At 35.7% G+C, this 20,410-nt stretch overlaps 1 protein-coding gene across 7 annotated transcripts in view; it reads left to right on the forward strand.

Annotated features, from left to right (window-relative positions):
- CNTN5 (contactin 5) overlaps window positions 1-20,410 on the forward strand; it is a 968,197-nt gene that overhangs the window by 745,989 nt on the left and 201,798 nt on the right. For all 7 annotated transcript variants that reach the window (XM_080376471.1, XM_080376469.1, XM_080376474.1 and 4 more), the window contains one exon: window positions 8,990-9,085. In XM_080376471.1, the coding sequence (XP_080232597.1) occupies window positions 8,990-9,085 (96 nt within the window). The remainder of the gene's footprint in view (window positions 1-8,989; window positions 9,086-20,410) is intronic.

Here is a 20,410-nt window from a genome sequence, read left to right on the forward strand (position 1 = left end):
TTTCTGCAGTCTTTGCCTGTACCACCTTTGCTGGATTTATGCCACTAAACAAAAACATCCAAGAAGTTAAAAAAGTCTTTGCCTGAATTTGTAAATCTAGGTCCCCTTTGTAGTCAGTAAAGAGAAATAATCAATTATTTGATAGGATTAATATCTTCTTAAATTAGAGATCTAAACTAGGTCACTTTAAACAAGTTATGAAAATATGGTGGTATTCTGTCAGTGTAGTATAAAAGAAGCAAGATAGCCTTGAATGCAGAATTTGTAAAGATGTGGAATTTGTAAAGATTTTCTTTTAGGTGAGCTCAGTGCCATCTCTTCTGAACCTGACAAAGCTTACTTCCTTTGTGACCTTTCCATGATAAGAATAATTTTATTTCTGAACTATTTTATACACTTCTGATAAATTCCAGCTTTGGCAAAGCCAGACTAGAAACTAAGAGATGTAGCAGAAAGGATCCTTAAGGCTAAAGGTTTGCAACATTGTTCTGTACATAAGGAAGTGCTGCCGTTATGTTATATTTGGGACCAGAACCCATGAACTATAAGTATTAAACATATATACGCAATGTTTTACTCTCTAATATAAATTAGCTCAGTGAAATACAGAATGTCTTTTCCTTAATGACTTGTTCATACAGAGTGGTCAGCAAAGGTTTTTTTCTCTGTGTTACTGTTACAGATCAGCCTCCTATGAACCACAACACCTATATTGTGACTTTCCAGTAAACTATAGGAAGGAGTTTAGTCACTGTCAATTCCATCATAAGATAAGAAAGTATACTCTGCTAGTCATTCCATGTTTAATCATGCAAAATCCTAACTCATTGCTATCTTTAGTTACTAACTAAAGGAAGGAAAAGTCACATCTAGTTGAAGACAGTTACAACAAGCAAAATGGTCTTTACAATATGTTCTTAATGATTTGGAATTTAATTGAAAGAAGTAATTAAAAAAGCAAACAAGAAAAAAGGAAGAAGCAGTCATAAGTACAAGGGGAAAAAAAAAAAGTAAGAAAGTAGGATTATCAATACTACCAGGTATATAGAATTTATACAGGATAGAATAGCACTCGATGCCAGGAAGGTGTATTACAAAGTATGTAAATACAAATGTGTATTTCTCAAGATGCAGATAACACTGTGTAAAAAAGTGTGTTCACAAAATAGTACTTTGCATGCATTACTCAAGTGAAAATCTATTTGCTCAGAAGTTCTAGAAATAACACCATTTATTTACCCACTTTATTTTGGTGGTTAAGTGTTCGTAACTGTATTTGAAAACCTTTCCTTTCATTTGTTACTTAAGGTTGGTTGTTTATTTTTTTGGTTTCAGCTGTTGCTCCTAAATGACAGATCATGAATACAATGAAAGGGTGAAAAAGTCTTAACTATATTTCCACTTGGTTCTGTGTTTACCTTGATATTGCAGTATGTAGATATGAAAGACAGCTGAGAAGCATGCTGAAATAATTGTGAGAATAGATGAAACCCTACAGACACAGAATGATTGTAATTAATTAATCATAACCATCAACAACTGTAACCACAAGCATCCCAGATATCATGCAATTAACATGGCAAGTTGAATCATATAGCAGATCTACAATTTTCAACGTAATCTTGTTATTTTATTCTGCATGTAAATATTTCTCCTTCTAATTAACTTTGATCCAGTACTTCAGGATTTATGAGTGCACAAATTCTACTGAAGTTCAGGTATCTACAGATTCCCTTTTTTCTTCAAGGCCCTGGGAAGAATTAAACTTTATTGATGACACTGATGATATTCATTGATGTTATTGAATCTGTGTAACAAAATAAAAAATGCTTCAAAGCTCCCAGTATACACAAGACTCCTGTGGTACCTCTCCATGAATGATTAGATTATATAAAAAATAATTAGCTGGTCTGGTCAAGAGAAAACCGTGGAAGAAACATATCAATTTATATTTTATATATCGTCTATGTAGGATCACAGGTAGTGAATATTTTAATTGAAAAATAGTATTCCCTTTCAATAGGTATGGCATAGTAAATAGAGGCAAATTCTGGGGTTTGCCTTTTATAAAAAGTTCTAATTTTCTAATTAATAATAATTATTTATAAATAATCTAATTTGTGAAGGACATTTAAAAAAGAAAAAAATTATACTATATTTCATTCAAAAATCAATACATCATTTTAGGAAATAATTCTATATAGTTCTTATATTCACTAGAATATATAATTATTACTATAATAAATTACATTATGGCAGAATGTATTAGCCACATTTATAGAGTCATGGCTTCTCTGTAATATGAAACGTAGAAAGTACGAAAAGATGTTCTCTACTCACAAGAGAAAACAGCTGGACATAGCTAGATGAAGATGAACAATAAGCAGGATAATACTACTGACTGCAGTATACCAGGTATTATTGAATTGATATAATTTATAAAAATTATATATATATATATATATATGGCATTAAGGAAAGAAAAAAACAATGTTCCTTTAGTTAACTACTTTTCTGCATTTCATAGTGAAAATGTAGTTCAGGGCTAATGAATTGATGCTGTATACATTATATTTCATGCTGACAGCATGTCAAAAAGAAGATTCTTTTTACAGGACCATGCTCAAGGACCACCATTGTTCAAAGGTCCTTTAATGACTCCTTTTCTTTCTGAGAAGAAATCTTTGTTCTAGTATCTGAGAAAGGGTCTGGAAGATGTTGATCTAAATATAAGAAATTACGGTATCTTGTGTCTTCTTTTCTTCATCTTTTACAGGGGACTCAGCTTTCCCCTGGGTTCCTTGTCATTTTTTATTGGCACTCGCTGAAAACATCTGTATAACCACTCTCTTTCCTAAAAACTCTTTGATGGCTCTGTAGATGTACCGAGACATAGGATAGCTGGCATACAGGCTTAAATACATCATTGCTTATTTGTACTGTCTTTTTTTCTGTTGTGTCTTGTTATATAATTGCACAGTACCTTATTTGACAGAAAAAAATGACCTTTTTTCAGGTCGTGTCAGACTGATGATCCATGAAGGATTCAAAAGCTTTCTGGTTATAAATAATAACAGCAGCAATGATAATAAGCATGATAAATTCTGAAGTACTTGAATCTTGCCCTTATTTTGTCACCTAAAAGTCATATGGTAATGTGATTTTTAAAAGTTCAAGATGTATGCTTTCCCATTAACCATGGTAATATGACGTTTCTGTCATGGCAGAAATCTTTTTGTCCGAGCTTCCCTTCGCACCTTTTCTAGTTAACATCTTCGGTATTAAAACTTACTCTTAATTCCAGTCAGCGAATAATAATACAGCTCCCCCTGTTTAATCTGCTTTTCCTAGAAAACAGGGATATGTCAATAAAAAATGATCTATTGATTTATTTGGACATCTTGATGTCCTGTGAGTATTGTATTTAATTCATCTAATTTAAACGTTCCCTATACAATCACACGTGTAATTTCTTTTTAATACCTACCTTTCATTCTTCTATAGCTTGTGTTTATGGGCTATTAAACACAACGTTTATATTTCCCATTGTTTAGAGTGTACAGTCAGACCATGTTTTTGATTTAGGTTATAATGGAATTTTGAAAAACACATTTTTAATAGAATTCCTTTCCCTGTAAATCTCATCTTTTCTAAAAGCTACAATTCCATCTCAAGGTCTATTTCTTAGTCCCGCCTTTCAAATACAAGGAGAGGAAGGCTACCCTCTCTAATGACAATACAATGAATAAGTTTGTCCTTGGCCTGACAGAAGAATTTTATCTTGTGTAGAGCTATTTTTACCTTATTGGAAAGAATATTGCCTGCTTTATACTTACCTTCAGATATCTTCAGCATATGACTTTAAACATTTTAATACATATGATATGATGCTCATTTTAAAATTCATAATAAATTTGCACATAAAATGGTTCAAACTCACAGAATTGGGCTGGCAGAGGACATTGTTCACCAATCTAATTTCTACTTTAAAAGTGATTTGACTGGTTCAAGTCGCTGATAATTAACCTCAGAGCCTTCCATAGTTTCCATGCTAGGTTACCAAGCCGTAATTACCTAAAATAAAAACAAGATCTGTTTTTCATTTCACATTTGATCCTAATTTCATAGCAATCATCAGTGGACTGTTTGTGACAGTGGACTGACCCTTCACTGTTGCTTCTGTCAGCTGCTGCCAACTGATGAACACACAGAATGAATGATCCCTTCTGTGCATGCCTAAAGCAAACTGCAGTGAAGGTGGATTGGAAGGCTACTAAGCAACAAAAACTGCTCCAACTTTTGTACAAGTCCTTTTGCCAATGACAGACTATTTCCCCCTTTATTTAGTTGTTTATTTTGTTGCTAGTCTTGCAAAGCTTTTCTGTTGCTTTGACTGCCTTGACATTTTTCTCATTCATTTTCCATTGCTCCTTTCACCTTCAGCAGAAGTGTTTTATCTTCTGCTGAGTCTCATTTAAACTGATACTTTTGTGGCGGTGAGCATCATTCTTCCACAATGCACATCAATATGTATCTGTGTGTGCTGAGAGAAACCCATGTTTCAAGTCCGTCCAGAAGAATGAGGATAGCTACTGTAGAGACAGATATACTACCCCACAGCTGCTTTGGATCAGAGTTCTGAATGGTTTTCCCAATTCTTTAACTTCTGTTGAAGATGGAGTGCTACACTGAGCTAATTATACCTGAACCATAAGACATCCAGAAAGTGTTGCACCAAACCCAATGGATTTAATGTCTTGCCTCTTCACTAGCTCTGGAATTTCTCTACTGTTTTCCTTTCATAGTGGAGACCACTCCTGTGTCACAGGTTGTACACTAGTGACACTGTGTGATATTTGTTGAATTGAATATTTTTTTAACAATAAAGCAATTGTGCTACTCCTGCCACACTCACTCCATCCTAAACATTTCTCGCATGCTTTGTGTATATATTGCTAATACTATATTTGCATTAGAAATGGTGACTGACACTTAACTATACATTTTCAAAGGGGTCAGGGCTCTGCCTCATGTTAAAGAATATGGAACTCATGTAGCTAAAACTCCAGGAACCGATTTGAAAATAATAAAATTGGTGTTACCACCTTTGCCTCTAGCACTGACAGAAGAGTAAATAAATCCAATTTTCTAGGGCAGAAGATGAACACCTATGGGGCACAAAGAGGCATTTTCTTGTCAATCAGCCATATACATCATAATAATATGAAGGATAGACTCATTCTGTGTAGGGCTGTCTGACATGTCACATGTTACAGGTTTATACTGCAGAAAGAATACTGAACTGATAGCCAGCACTGCCGCATGAGGGGTTACAGTCTCCACCTCTAAAGCTGTATTCTGTCCACCTTTTCTTTCATTATCTATTTTTATAGAGTTTTTAAAGTAAAATGGTAGGATTTTGAATACTTTTTAGTAGCCTTTTTCAATACGGTTACGTATGAAATGGCTGAGATTTACAGGAAATGAATTAAACTTCCCTTTCATTTGATTTTTTCAATAATGAACCTACTATTTTAATGTGAGGGAGCTACAAGCATAATCCTTCACATTTTCTTCCTTTTAAATTCTCCTACATTTATTTGTTTTATAACTAAATCCCTGTTTTGTACCTATTAATCCTTTTCTACACTGTATGTTCACAAAAAAATCCATTTCAGAAAGAAGAGATAGTAAAAAACAACTGAAATTCAAAGCTCTTTGTTACCTTCCTTCTTTAATTTGAAATTAATTGGTTTGAACAAATAGAAACTTGACTCACACACAGAACTTCTACTTTTAAACAAAAAAAATCTTTATTTTTCACTTAGATAAAAAAAAGTTGTTTGTCCATCACAGTGCCTGTACAAAGCAGGAAATGGGGGGGGGGGGGGGGAAACAGCTTCTGAGGTTGCTATAGCTAATGGGAAAATAGCATTTATCCACCTGAGGAAAAAAATAGCAAAAGCTATAAAACTTTCACTTCTGCCTCTATAGGATACCATTCAGATGTCATAAATTTCCGTTTTTTTGTGTTGACAGGCTTCCAGGTTGTGCATCACAGGTAGTTAAAACTTAGTGTAAAGTATGAAGACATATAACCCTAGAAGACACAAGATTCTACATTAAAATGAAAATATTTTATCCTCCAGGAGAGATATGTAAATTATAAGCTTTTTCAAGAAAATAAAAAATATTTTCCAAAATTATTTTTAAATAATAATTCAATATTGCAATTTGACTTTGTAACGTAAATCAAAAGACTGAATTTCTTATTTTTTTTTTAAAATAAAAACTTTTCTGAAAATTCCAATTAATTATTTTCTGGCTTAAAATGAATTGAAGAAGCAGTCTGTTAAAACAAATCTCAGAGACTTTTTTAGAAGTAGAAAAGATTGCCTCCTTGTCCTGCTCTCTATATAAATTACAGAGGATCACTCTTCACACTAGTGTGAATTTTTACTACTGCACTCACAATATTTTAATATATTCAGCAATTTGATTCCCTGACCCAAATGTGTTTTTTTAAATAATAATATATTTATATCATTTTTTAGTCCATATCGCAGACTTGCAGTATGGGCGTCAGGTAGTCAATAGTTTTAAAGCTCTTTTTCTGATGTATCCAACATAGGTGTTTTTTTTTTTCCTCCAAATATTGGGAAAGGAAGTACTGCTTATGATATCTGTTCCAACACAGAGAGAAATAGCCTTTGTAATTCTGACAGAGCAGCTATTCTGGTTTCAGAACATCTCAAAACATGTTGAAGCCATGGCACATCAGTTCAAGTTCTGTCCATATTTTAAATTCATTAAGGTTTGTTCATGCATACAGTCTAGAGCTTTAAAGGGATTTCAGGAGTAAATCAATCTGCATATTTTAGGACACTCATAAAGAGAAGATTCATCATATTTTCTTGAGAAGGAAGGTTACAAGAACAATTTTATGGTAACTTAGTGTCATTCTTACCTGAAAAATTGATTTTGGAAAAAAATCTTTAACAACACACACTGTTTTTACAAGGTCTCAGCAATAAAGCATTAAAAAAGGTTATTGTATTCCTAAATTGTGCATTAAAATTAAAGATAAACATATATTTTCTATTAGGCTGTAGACAATATTGCTTGATATATCAGCTTCCCTTTAGAAAAATACAGGACTAGAAAAGCACAAACATACATAAAGTTGTAGACTCAAAGTCACATGCAAGTGAAATGCAGGCATTCTTAACTGAGAAGACTTTTAACTGCAAGCTGTTCTTCCATCCAAAACAACTATTTTTGCAGGGATATACTGACCCACTGTTTTCTAGACATAAGGTAATAATAATTACATTTCTACAGAGTATACTATCAGATAACATCCATTAGGTGACACTTTTAAGTGAAATTACACCAGACTCTATTATAACTCATAGTGTGTTTAATTTAAAATGCAATATAATATTGCATTAACTATTGCCTAGCAAAATTTTGCATAATTTGGGAATGGTGACTTATGATTTGTTAAAATTCTTCTGAAGCCTTTTCTCTATTCAAACATGATATCTATGGTTGAAATCAGAATGCTGACTTATTTTGGCCAAAACCGGCACAATTTTAGATACATTTAAATATTAGGCTTCTGCTTATGCCCAAGACATCTTTTAGAAATGTGAAAAAAACATTTGGAAGCATTGTAAGTCACTTTCTACTAAAAAAAGTGCACCTAATCCCCATTACGAAATCCATCAAAGATGAAATCATATTACTTTTGAAAATCGTGGAACTTCAGTTTTATGCACTAGCAGGCATGGTGCAAGAATTGGAGTTTCAGCATCTGACAGAAAACGGTCAGCTGAGTGCAGTTAAGAAAATAATAGTTCTACTCAATCTATTAAAATTGATTTGTGCTCTCTGGCTCACGCTAGCACCTTGGTCCGTATTCGGAAATGAAGATGTATGGCTATAGGTCATTGAATGGCAATGAGAGATGCTCCCACTCCCATCTATTCATATTTTGGATCCTCGTGTAATGCTTACTGAAGCTCCTGTGTCCCTCTCAAAGATATCTTTGGGTACCCTTACTGCAGCTGTCTTTGCCTTGATCCACATCACAGAGACATGTCTCTAGAAAAACCCTGAGTGAATAGAGGCTTTAAGTGGCATCACTGGCACTGAGGAAAGGATGAAGGCACTAGTCCAGTGACAGAATTGAGCTGTCATATCTCTTCCACTACAGATACACACGCTAGAGCATAGTTATCTACCTCAAATGTGAACTTAGGTCCAGTGTTCCCGGTGGTAAACAGAGGAATTGGATCTTCTGGTTGAGAGGCTTTAATAAACACAATGAACTGTTCATAGCAGCACTCTACAGCTTCATTCAAAAGTTTTTGTACAAAAAGGGAAATGTTTATTCCCCTGCCAGAGGCAAAATTTTGGAGGGAAAACATATTTACCCACAACTGGATTGTGTTTATAACACCAGAGAAATCAGAAGGAAAATATTTAAAAAGAGTAAGTGTGCAATAGACCAAATTTAGTTTTAGAACTAATGCGGCTGATTTTCCCTTCTTCTCATGACAGTGTGCCATGCACTCTCCAGATGACTCCAAGGTGTTCTCTCCACTTTTCTTTTCTTTTTTTTTTTTTTTTTTTTTTACTGTGTATGAATCACTTCTACTGGGGGGGGGGGGGGGGGGGAAGAGCAGGATATAGCAAAAAGAAATAAAAGCACTGTTAAATGTTTTTGCAAATTGTATATATATATTGTCTGCTGGTTTTCCTTTGATACTGTATCCAAGTGCACTAAGAAGAGTAATAAACTGCTGATGCAGCATGGAAATTTTTTGTTATGGAAACAGATTTATTTTTAAAGACCCTCCTATTGTAGATTAAGGTATGAAAAAAGGAACTGTCAGCTTTACAGGAGGAAATAAAATGTAAGTCACAGTAGCCACAACATTTAAAATCTTTAGCATGTAACTAAAATGCTCTGTTCTTTTGATAGATCTGGGGAATTTTAGCGGTCGGACAAGAAGTGCTGTCTCTGTACGTGAAGGTCAAGGAGTTGTTCTGATGTGCTCCCCTCCACTTCATTCGCCAGGTACAGTCAGCTGCAGCTTGCATGCACACTGGCCCTTTACAGTTCACTCGTTATTGGATGCTTACTCAGTATTTTAGATACAACATATATTTGGTTGCAGAACTTAAAAAATTAAATATCCGCTGTTCTGCTGACAGGTTTTGGAGTACCAAAGGAGTAATTAAAGCTCATACACTGCAAATGCCACTGCATAGCAGCAGAATTTCTGTTAATAACACTTGAATATAACAATAGTCTCTGTGCCACCAGTGACGAAAACGCTGCCTTGAGGCCACAGAAGATTTCTTTTGGAGTTTAGAAATCTTCAGAAATTCTTCAAAATGTCAGTGTCAAGATACTGTTGTTGAATACAAATTGTCTTTTGTTTTCAGTAGTACAGCCATGATTTCGGTTGCTTCCTCTTGCCGTATAGCTTAGTTTCCAGTACAACTGCATCATTATTAGAAGCCAGAAATATCATAAAAACCATGAAATGCCTAAGTGTTCCCAAATGAAATTGTAGATATTCCAGAGAGGTTATATATTTTCTTTTCAAATTGGCACTCCTGTAATATCTGCAGATACCTAAGTATGTCTTTATATTTGCATATCATATCAGACCTGAGACATGACACTAGACAAAATATCTTGTTTTTCAGTAGATGCAGTGTAGACTATTCCTGTCTTCTTTGGGAAACGAGGTCTTTACTAAGGGGATTTTTTTCTTCCTCCAAATTTGAGCCCTGAAAAAAAGTCATATTACAGATGGAAGAGCTGCAGAAAAGAAAATCTCCTAGTTTCTGTTAGAGAAATGTGTTCAATTTCTATTTATTCTGGAATGATTGTTACTACTGTATGACAATTATCAATGTAATTAATGTTTGTTATCTTCTGGATATCTCTCTGCTTTTGCATCTTCTGAGTACCTTCTCTTGTTATGGCTACCTTTATAATCTATTTCTGTATTTGACACTACAATCTCTATGTAATGGAATTGAGTGCATGTTGTTAAGGCTTGATTCTGATAAGTAAACTGAGGGGTAAAAGTTGTAGGCAGAAAAACTGAGAGATGGCTACAACATCACAGCTGAATTTGATTTCCCCAAACAAACTGAGAGTGTAAGGGCAGATAAGCATCAACAGTGAAGTAGTCATACACCTTTTAAGAGCTGTCATTCAACAAAATGCACCTTGTGCCATCAAACTGTTTATATTTTTTTTCTGTTAAATGATGCTTTTAAATGTCTAGTTAGATTGCAATGCAATGTTCTACTGATAACACACAGCTTCCCTTTGATGGTGAAAACCTAGTATCTTTCATTTTCATTAGTGGGCCACCAAAACCCCTGCTGTGGAAACTACTGTGTTCACAAACAGAGTTCAGTTGGTTTAGTTTATATTGTTTGAGCACTGGTACACTATGCCAGCAGAAAAAATACTTCCAGAAAAAATATTTTGAGCCCCTGTTGGCATAATTTTGTCACCATAGCTATGCCAGGAAATGTTCTACACTATAGAAAAGTAATCACTGAGCTGAACATTTGAATGGATATGCAGATGTAAACACAACCTCATGTGAACGGGAAGGGGACTTGGCTTCCTTTTCTTTTGTTTATCATGTAATGCAGAGTCACATGGAATTTCCCTCCAGCTCCCTACTTGCAAAATATTGAGGGTTTGTAAATCCTTGTGGTACTGCAATGGGACTGCAAGTGGTATTAGTACAATGGCTGGTGTCTCCTGGGAAAGGGGAGACCTATCTCCATGGGCCTTCCAAAAAATTCCACAATTGATGATGTTTCAACAATAAATCATTCCATGAAGGTCTGGCAACAAGGTACAAAACATTAATGAAAGATGCCTTATTGCCAGATCAGAGTCAGTTTGTGAAAAATAATTTTGGACAAAATCAAAACTTAAGAGGGAAGTGTGTGAATTTAATTTTGAAATTAAGCAGCAAATATGAAACTTCCAGCTACAAAACCCTTTTTCAGAGCAGAGGAAGTTCAAGGATGTGCATGTAGTAACATCTAAACATTTTTATTTTAAAGCATTCTGTTTCTGGATACTATATTTCAGTTTCTGTGTCTGACCTGCAAAGATGGTATTGTCTGCTAAATAGTCCTAAGAAATGTTTACCTTTAATATCATCTGGGAGACAAAATTTCAAATGAACACTAAGCTATTGTAGTGGGTATATCTAAGATAAAGAATCTTTAAAGCATGTTACAAGTGGTGTTCCTCAGGGCTTAGTACTGAGGCCAGTCCTGTTTAAGATCTTTCTCAACAATCTAGGTGAGGGGATTGAGCGTACCCTTAGAAACTCTGCAGATGACATCAAGCTGGGCAGGAGTGTTGATATGCTTGAGGGTTTGAAGGGTCTACAGAGGGGTCTGGACAGGCTGGACCGATGGGCCAAAGCCAACTGTATGAGGTTCAACAAGTGCCAGGTCCTGCACTTGGGTCACAACAAACCCACCCAATGCTACAGGCCTGGAGAAGAGTGGCTGGGAAGCTGGCCGGTGGAAAAGGACCTGGGGGTGCTGGTTGACAGCCAGCTGAACATGAGCCAGCAGTGTGCCCAGGTGGCCAAGAAGGCCAATAACATCCTGGTTTGTATCCAAAACAGTGCAGCCAGCAGGACTAGGGAAGTGATCATCCCCATGTATTGGGCACTGGTGAGGCTGAACTTTGAATCCTGTGCTCAGTTTTGAGCCCCTTGCTACAAGAGGGATGTAGAGGTGCTGGAGAGTGTCCAGAGAAGGACAAGGAAGCTGGTGAAGGGTCTGGAGCACAAGTCTAATGAGGAGCGACTGAGGGAACTGGAGGTGTTTAGTCTGGAGGAAAGGAGGCTCATGGGGGACCTTATTGCTCTAACTACCTGAAAGGAGGTTGTAGGCAGGTTGATCTCTTCTCCCAGACAATAAGTGACAAGGGAAGAAGAAACGGCCTCAAGTTGCTCCAGGGGAGGTTTAGATTGGATATTAGGAAACATTTCTTCACTGAAAGGGTGTTGAAGCATTGGAACAGGCTGCCCAGGGAGGTGGTGGAATTACCATCCCTGGAAGTGTTCAAAACACACATAGATGTGGTGCTTAGGTCATGGTTTAAGAGGAAGACTTTGCAGTCCTGTGTTCATGGTTGGACTTGATCTTAAAAGTCTTTTCCAACCTAAATGATTCTGTGTTTGAAATGTGTGAACATCTAACAGTAACAATGCCATGAGTTATGAGGGTGTTTGCGATGATAGAGAATTTTTTTTGTGGATGAACACTGCAAGCTCTGCTGTATTGATTTATTCACATTGATCAGCACCTTTAGAAATAATTTTCACTTACTTAATCCCAGGAGATAAATCCATGATACAGTATCAAACCTAATCATTCTCCACAACCTCGTAAGCAATTTGGCCTTCAACAGAATCCCATTCCTCAATCTCTAAAATCAATAACTACTTATAAGCTTGCCTTAGAATTTCAGGATTGAGCCCTTTTAGAAAACTACAATATCATCGTGGAAAAAGAAAGATGACTTAATGAAAGAACACTATATTAAAAGAGATATAGGTTTATTCACATGTTTTCAAATAGAAGATAAAGTAAATAATTTTGATTGAATAATAAATACATTCCATTCTCTACAGAGCACAATTCTAGAAAAATCTGAAAGTCTTTACAAAGCACCAGTGACTGAAAATATACTACACTAATTTTCATATGTATGCAACTTGATTTTTGCTTATTAATGCTGTGATATATTATCAAGAGGTAATGCAAGAAACAAACAAACACAAACTTGTGATACATATAGATTATTAGTGTAAGTTTTCATTAGATTGTTGTCCAAATATTTTACAGAGGAAATAAAGGAGAAACAAACAAACAAAAAAAAGGTGCACCTGAAATATATTCAGAATATTTGCAGTGCAGATTTAAATGAGAGAATTATTTTTTGGTCTTAATAAAGGAGTATGTGAAGTTATTGTCATCTTCATTGAGAAACAGGTGAGAAGCAAAATGAGGGAGATTTTTGGGAGAGATACTATACCCTCTTTCAGAATGTTGATGGAAAATACATTCAACAAAAAGGATTTTGTGTGACCTTATGACCAACAGCCACCAGCAGATTCTCACCTCCTGCTTTCCTTGGACCATCACTCTAAAAAAATGCTGCCTCTGACTTCACTGGGAGTCCTGTATCATTTTAATGTGTCTACTCCAGAAGCTTTTCCACTAATACTTTATTTGCTGCAAATCTTTAAGTTGTCCCTTGTGAAATATATTCATCATGGATAACTTTGATCATCCATAAACATAGCACCTTTTTCCTTTTTTTTTCTTTCTCCATAAATATTTGATTCTTCCTCATCCCCCAGTAGTTTTTTCTTCAAGATTGGTTTCCTAGACAGTTAATTCTTACGTATCCTTGGTAAGAGAGCGGTTCCTTAATTACGAACCGCTTAAATTATAAGCTTTGTTTGATGTCTCCATTTTATGAGGCTTCTACTGCTTTTTTCCATAAACAGGATTATGGCTTTTCATTGTGGTATTCTAAAGGGTGTAAATATAGTGGTTTATTCAGTCATTTAATCATCTTAATTACAAGGTTTACCATAGCGAGATTAAAAATGAATGGAAGATTTCATCCAGATTTACATGTTTCCCTCAGAATTAATACTTTCAGCTGAGCTTTTTAGGGCTTTTATTCAAAGCTTTCAGCATGAGCTTAATAGAGAATGACGATTCCCATTGTTAGAATGAGAACGGCACAAAAGTGCACAGGGGGAGGCAGATGCGAGCGAGCTCCCTCCTCACAGGGACTCTGGCGTCTGAGGGGAGCACTGCTACATTATCGTTCCACAGCATGTAACATCCGTACAGATGTTAAACTATAACTTTTAAAAATCTCTTTCTAAGGACAAAGCTAATCTTACCCAGTTTGGAAACTGTGTTACAGGCTGCATCTTTTATGCCTCCCCTTCAGTGTTATAAAACTGTAGTTTTCATGAGAAATGCTTCACCAAAGATGACTATTTAATGCCAGTGCTATGGGGATCGTGGTCCTTCCCCATGCATGTCTTGGAAGAGATCCATGTTCTGGATATCTGCATAGTATGTTGCTAACCTGTCAAGCTGCTAAAATAAAACTCTACCAAGGTCCAGGAGGTTTTGTCCTGTTCTGTTTCCCACACAGCTGTCCTAGACTTCATATTAATTGGAGAAAGTGAGAGCAAAGAATGCATTTTTTTTAAAAGTCATTTTGAGCTCCTGTTTGTGCGTACTTTGGACAAACACAGAAAACCACTTAGGAAGTGGACACAAACCAATTGCTTCTCACTCCTCAGGGCCTGCAAAAGGAGTCTGAAAGCCGCATTAGCGTTAAAACAGCACCTTTGGACTGTAGCTCCACTACAAGTAAGAAACCAAGCCCAGCTGAAGTGCAGTAGCTCTTTAGTTGGAACTCCCCTGGTTAAGCCCATACTGAACAAATTATGCATAGAAATAACAAGGGCAGGCTCTAAATGACCTGATTCAGGTACACAATTGTTAGAAGTAGACTTCTCCAGGCAAATTAGTTATGATAACAAGATTGTTACATTTGGGCTGGACTGCTCTCAGTATGCTCGTTAGCTTGTTTACAGGCAATTGCCTCAGGTATCTGCATGCAGGACACAGCAAATTCTGTTTTGAAGGCATCCATACACCCTATGGGTCTCCATTTACTAAGCTGACTTTTGTGAATGCAATTTACAGAGGTCTAACTGTATGTATATAAAGGTTACAAGGTTATCTTAAGACTGTGGATTAAGTCCCAAGACCCAGGCACCTAACAGTGGCGTTTCAGTGCACATTAGATAACTTCTGTATTTACACAGATCTAGCTATTACTTATTACTTAAAAATCACAGGAAGCCTGCGTGAACTTGAATCTCTGAATCTCCATGTCTAAACATCACTGGATGCTACTTCATCATCTTAACCTGTCACTACAAGAGAGATTTCTTCCTGGCCGTGATTTGTGATATCAATGTAGTTCTTTATGTATTAAACAGTGAAGTAATATCCAGCTTTGATCTATGATATATTTTTGTCAAATCTGACTTTTCAAATCAACTTTAGCATAGAAAGCTGTATAATTTGCTTTCAGAAGAGACTAATGTGTAGATGAAAGTCACATTTCTTCTTCCACTTTGAGAACAAGCAGGACTCTTTTACTGGTTACTATCAAAGCACTATCACTTCTTTACATGTCCATAACATAAAAAATATCATAATGTACATATTAAATGTTTTTAAAATATTGTTTTAAGAACCACACATATAAAATGAATGAGTTAGCTATCATGAGCCAAAGGGTTCCTGCACTTCCCTCTTAGGCTTTACTATTTTTTCGTGTTTATTTGACTTTAACTGAATGCTAATGAAGCTTGAACGTCAATTTTCAATAAGGAGAGAGAAAAAAGTTTTAGAAGACAGGTTAGAGTTTAAAGACTCTATATTCCTGTCCTAATTTTGGGTTAATTCCATAGAGCCATCTTGTCTCTTCACCCACATTTTTCCCTGGAAGAATCATAAAGTTGTTTCCCTCTTGCATCCTCTACTTTATCACTTTTACTAGACTGCTTTTGAAACTTTCTTATCTAGTAATGCTAATTCCCATGTGTGTTATTAAAGTGAATGTCCATGGCTCCTGACATGGCTCAATATAGGAATCTGTATTCTTTATCTGTGCAACTGATTGAAGACTATGCCTGTAGTTTTCATTATGGAATGAACAAACACAATTAACTTCGTTTTTTTTTTCTTCTGTGGTCTTTTCATTACTCAACACATGACCAGTAATCTCGCTGCTGACTTCCCCGGAGCACTTTGTAGGATTTCCTTCCTCAATCTTGTTGAAGGCATGCATCTGAGGATATGAAATTTAACAGTTTGGGAATGACAGAATTTTCTGTAGGGTAGCTTTGTAACAAGCCATGTTTGCCACTGAGGAGTTAATCCCAGTCTGTTGCAACGTGTTGTTATTAGATTTTAATTACATTTTAATGATCTGCATGTGCCCCAAATTCCAGGCAATGTCTGTAGCATAGGCATATGGATAAATAATTGTTATCAATTTAAACTTTCTTTATATAGAAATCTAGATTTTCTCTTACTTTTTTATATATATATATATAAGTAATACATGACCATAAATGCATTACTGGTCCAACTGTAGTAAATTGTCCCAAGGAACTTGTAATTTTGCATTTCAAAGAAAAACACAACCACTTTTCCAAATGTTATCACTGTTGATCCCCACCCCCTTAAAACCACTAATAATTTTTTAAAAAAATATGTTAAGCTACACTAGAAAGTTTAATATCTATAGACCCACTGGATTACTCACTGGAGCTGTTCTTCCCCTCAGGGACTATGAAAACGTAGTGAGAGAAAGCTGGTTGACCAGGGCCAGTTAAAGCAGCATGCAACACTGGATGAAGGGACAGCCCTGTCAGGGCTCTGTTTAAGGGACATGTACCGTAGTTTCACAGCCACACTATTGTCAACAAATATTACCCCAACTGCTACTTCAGGAGAATCAAAATGAAAGGAGATACCAAGACAAGAGGGAGGAAGCACAAGAGATTAATTAATTTAAAAGACGCATCAAGTATGTTGGTCCTTGGGCTCATGCTCTATCACCTTTCAGGAGCCAGCCGTATGTGACTATTTGTCTACAGCTTGACAAATGGGACAATGATGATGAAAAGGTTCTCTAGTGCTCAAGCTCCTCTTCTCTAGAGACAAATTACTAGCCTGTTACGAAGATGTCCCAACAAATTAGACGTAACTATCTGGAACTCTCAGTCTAATGATTAAAGACAGCATTGTCCTGCCAGATTTAACACAAATATATGTTCCTGATATCACAATCACATTTCTGCAGCTAGTATTGTAAAGGTATCAATTAATGTGCTGCAAAGACTGTTTTGCTGTGGCACAGGCTATATAACTTCTAGAATAGCAGAAGCCCAGCATTATTAGATTTAAGATTGGAGTAGCATACAGTTACAGTCACAGAGGTACAGGGCTCTCACAATATTGACCTTCTCTTAATAACCTTCCTATTAAAATCCGTTTGCTATTTAGTTCTGATGTTTCACTAAGCTGGTGGCTGGAACAATACCATTTTACAAACATGTCAGTTATTTAAATGTCAGAAAGCCTATTTTGTTTAAGATAGAAAATTTCTAATTAATCCCAATTACCTCTCTACTTCATACCATGGAAAAGAATAGAGTGAGAGTGCACATGTTAATCAATATAACTAGGGAGAAGAAGTCAGAAATACAATGCTGATCAGACAGCTGAAACAAGAGGAAACATAAGAAGAAGAGATGAGAAATGATTAATTTCAAAGGGTCTGGAGTCTAGCTTTTTCTTTCAGTTACCATTGTAGGGAAATATTAAAGGATTAAAAAAAGGATGAAAACAGTGACGTTTTCAGAAAATGCAACCCTTCCCAGGCTAGGCATGATTAAATGAATTCAACAGCGACTCTAGTAGAAACAACTACTGAAAATGTTAGGAGGTCAGTCTTGATTCACAAAGAGGAAGTTTTGTACTGAACTGATCTGAGTTCTATAAGGTGCCATTAACAATTTTCCCTATATGATGAAATCTTTTTATTTTACAAGTATGATATGAAATTGAGTTTACTACCATTTGAGGTGATGCAATGCTTAGTGAGACATAGATTTTAATATAACCTTATTCAATCAGTTCAGGAAGATTGTTCCAAATAAATGAAGCGGTATGAAAACAATTCTAGTTGGGGTATCCAGTTTTCATTTTTCTTTTTCAAAGGGAAAACTACAAATTGTTCATAAATGTATATATGGATGTATTTATGGCTTTTTTTCCCCCTACATAATACAATTGTAACTGACATCAAGGTAGTTCTAACTTAATAGTAAATACATTAAAGGCAATTGATTGGATTTTTCAAGGAGAAAATGACTGCATAGATATAAGCATATCATAGACTTCAGACAAAAATCTGAATGATTACAGCCAAATCCAAAGCCCTGTGCAGCAGCACATGTGTGTTCTTTATCTTCTGACAGCGGAAGAGCAATAACATTGGAAAAGTGACTTCTCTTGATCATAATGCCATCTTTTTAACAATATAATGATTAATACCACACTTACTTCTGATAATTTGATTGCCCACTTCTATATCTTGTGTTCCTATGCTATGTTCCAATATTGTTAAAATCATTGCTGATGACTTCATTAACCAGCTAATACAATTATTGTTGCATTGATGTTATTAACCTAGAGCAGAGAATCTGTAGCTGGAAAATTTCACTTTATTGGAGTGTTTTCATGGTATTTTCCTCTTTCAATAATTAAGAAAGTCTTCTGTTGGAGATTGCAGGGATAAAAATTCAGGAAGAAGAAGAGGGAGAATGGAAAGAAGCATGTAGATAACACGGATGAAGGGTTTGTCTCAGTCTGGCTTTTCCTGAAGAACCACAAGATCCTTTAAGAGTTTCACAAACTACCATGGATTTTCAATCCTAAACAGTATTTTCAGTCCAGATCTTGGACTTTACAAAATCATGCTTCATGCCTAAAAGAAAAGGGTTTTGAAAAACATAATTAGTCATCTGAAAAATACGCAGGTGCTCAGCAAAAGGGCAAACAGAATCACCTGTCGTTACTTGAATAATGATATTTCTTTTAGAAAAAGAATAATCAGGGAGAGCTGGCCAAATACCTTATTTTTCCATGTGGTATGTATATATAGTGTGACACATCAGGTGTCACTTTGATTGCTGTTGCTAAGGTGTTGAAGAGGAGAGGTTATAATCATGGGACATTGCCCTAGGCTGAAAGTAAGACAACAGAAGGATATGTATTATCTCTAACTAATAATTATGTGACAAGTAGAAGATGGATGGAAGCAGTTCACTGGGTTTCCAGTAGTGCAGAACAATGTGCACAGGGACTCAACAGTGTATTTTCTGTATGTAGAAACACGTAAGAGTTACAATCTCTACATTGTTAATTTTTAAATGATTTATTGTTGGTGAGGTTATTTGTAGTGATTTATTTTTACAACGTGGCTGAACAGCATTATCAGAATTCTAGGGCAGTTTGCTAATGTGACATGTATCTTCCTCTTCATCTGCACTTCAAGTTATTTTTTAATTAAGGTGAAAAAAATCATCTGTCACTGTCATTCTTAATACTTAAAAATTGTCTTTTGGGGACTATAAATTTGGTTTTGTTATCCTCTGAAGCATATGTTCACATGTTCCGTTGTGTTCAGAAAGATGTAATGGAAGATCCATTCCTTGGTAAACTTTAAGCCTAGAAAATATACCAACAAGGAGCTAAGCACTAGACCTTGAGCATCTGGGGGATTATGTGATTTATACTGCTATTTTTTTAATTTATTTTTTTTTAACATTTGAAAATCAAATTCAGAGGGAGGGTGAGGGTGTAGCTACCTATCTCTGATGTTCATCTACGCAACTTCTAAGGATTAGTTGACTGCTACTTTGTGTGTGTGTGTGTGTGTTGGCATTTCCTGTAGGTGAACAAAGAGCTGGTAAGGAAAGGAAAGAATATCAGAAACTGAAAGAATTATGTATTAGTGGAGATTTCTCTTTGAATATGGCCTGATTCATGACTGCTTCAAAGTCTCCTCCTTCCATCTTATTCAGTTTTCCCATATAAAAGTGATGATAATGGTACTGCCCCTGATTTTAGACCTTAGGGTAATAAATACCATAGGAGCAAAGGAGCAGGCCCAAGGAAGATCCACAAATCATATCATGCTGTGGCTGTGGTGGAATTCACCAAACACTGACCTGCAGAGAGACCCAGCAAAAGCCTTTACATTTATATTAAGACACATAGCACCAGAATATAAAGCAGAGAGGCAATGGGGTGTATCTTAAGTTCTATATGTGCAGCCATACAAAGGTGACTCTATGAACTCAGTTTTTGCCGATACAATTACTGACAACTGCATGTAAAAAGTAGTGAAGGCTGTTAGAAAAGACAGTGTTTTGAAGTATGAACTAGAACTGCAGCAGCCTTTTCATTTCTGCACCCAGAAGCCTGAAATTAAATCTTTTAAAAGAAATCTTTCTGCTACTATTAATCCTTCCTGGCATTAGGAATAAAGATGAATGAGGGATAAAGTGTCAAATTTAAGTTGTTTTCTTTCTTGGAAGTACAAAACTCCAAACTGAAACATACATATAAAGTCCTTGAGAGACTGATACTCTGATAACTGGAGTACTAGTGAGTATTTTCAGCCAAAGTACAGAATTTGCCTAACAAAACT

This window comes from Falco punctatus (assembly GCF_963210335.1).
Source record: "Falco punctatus genome assembly, chromosome: 2".
NCBI classification, from domain to species: domain Eukaryota; kingdom Metazoa; phylum Chordata; class Aves; order Falconiformes; family Falconidae; genus Falco; species Falco punctatus.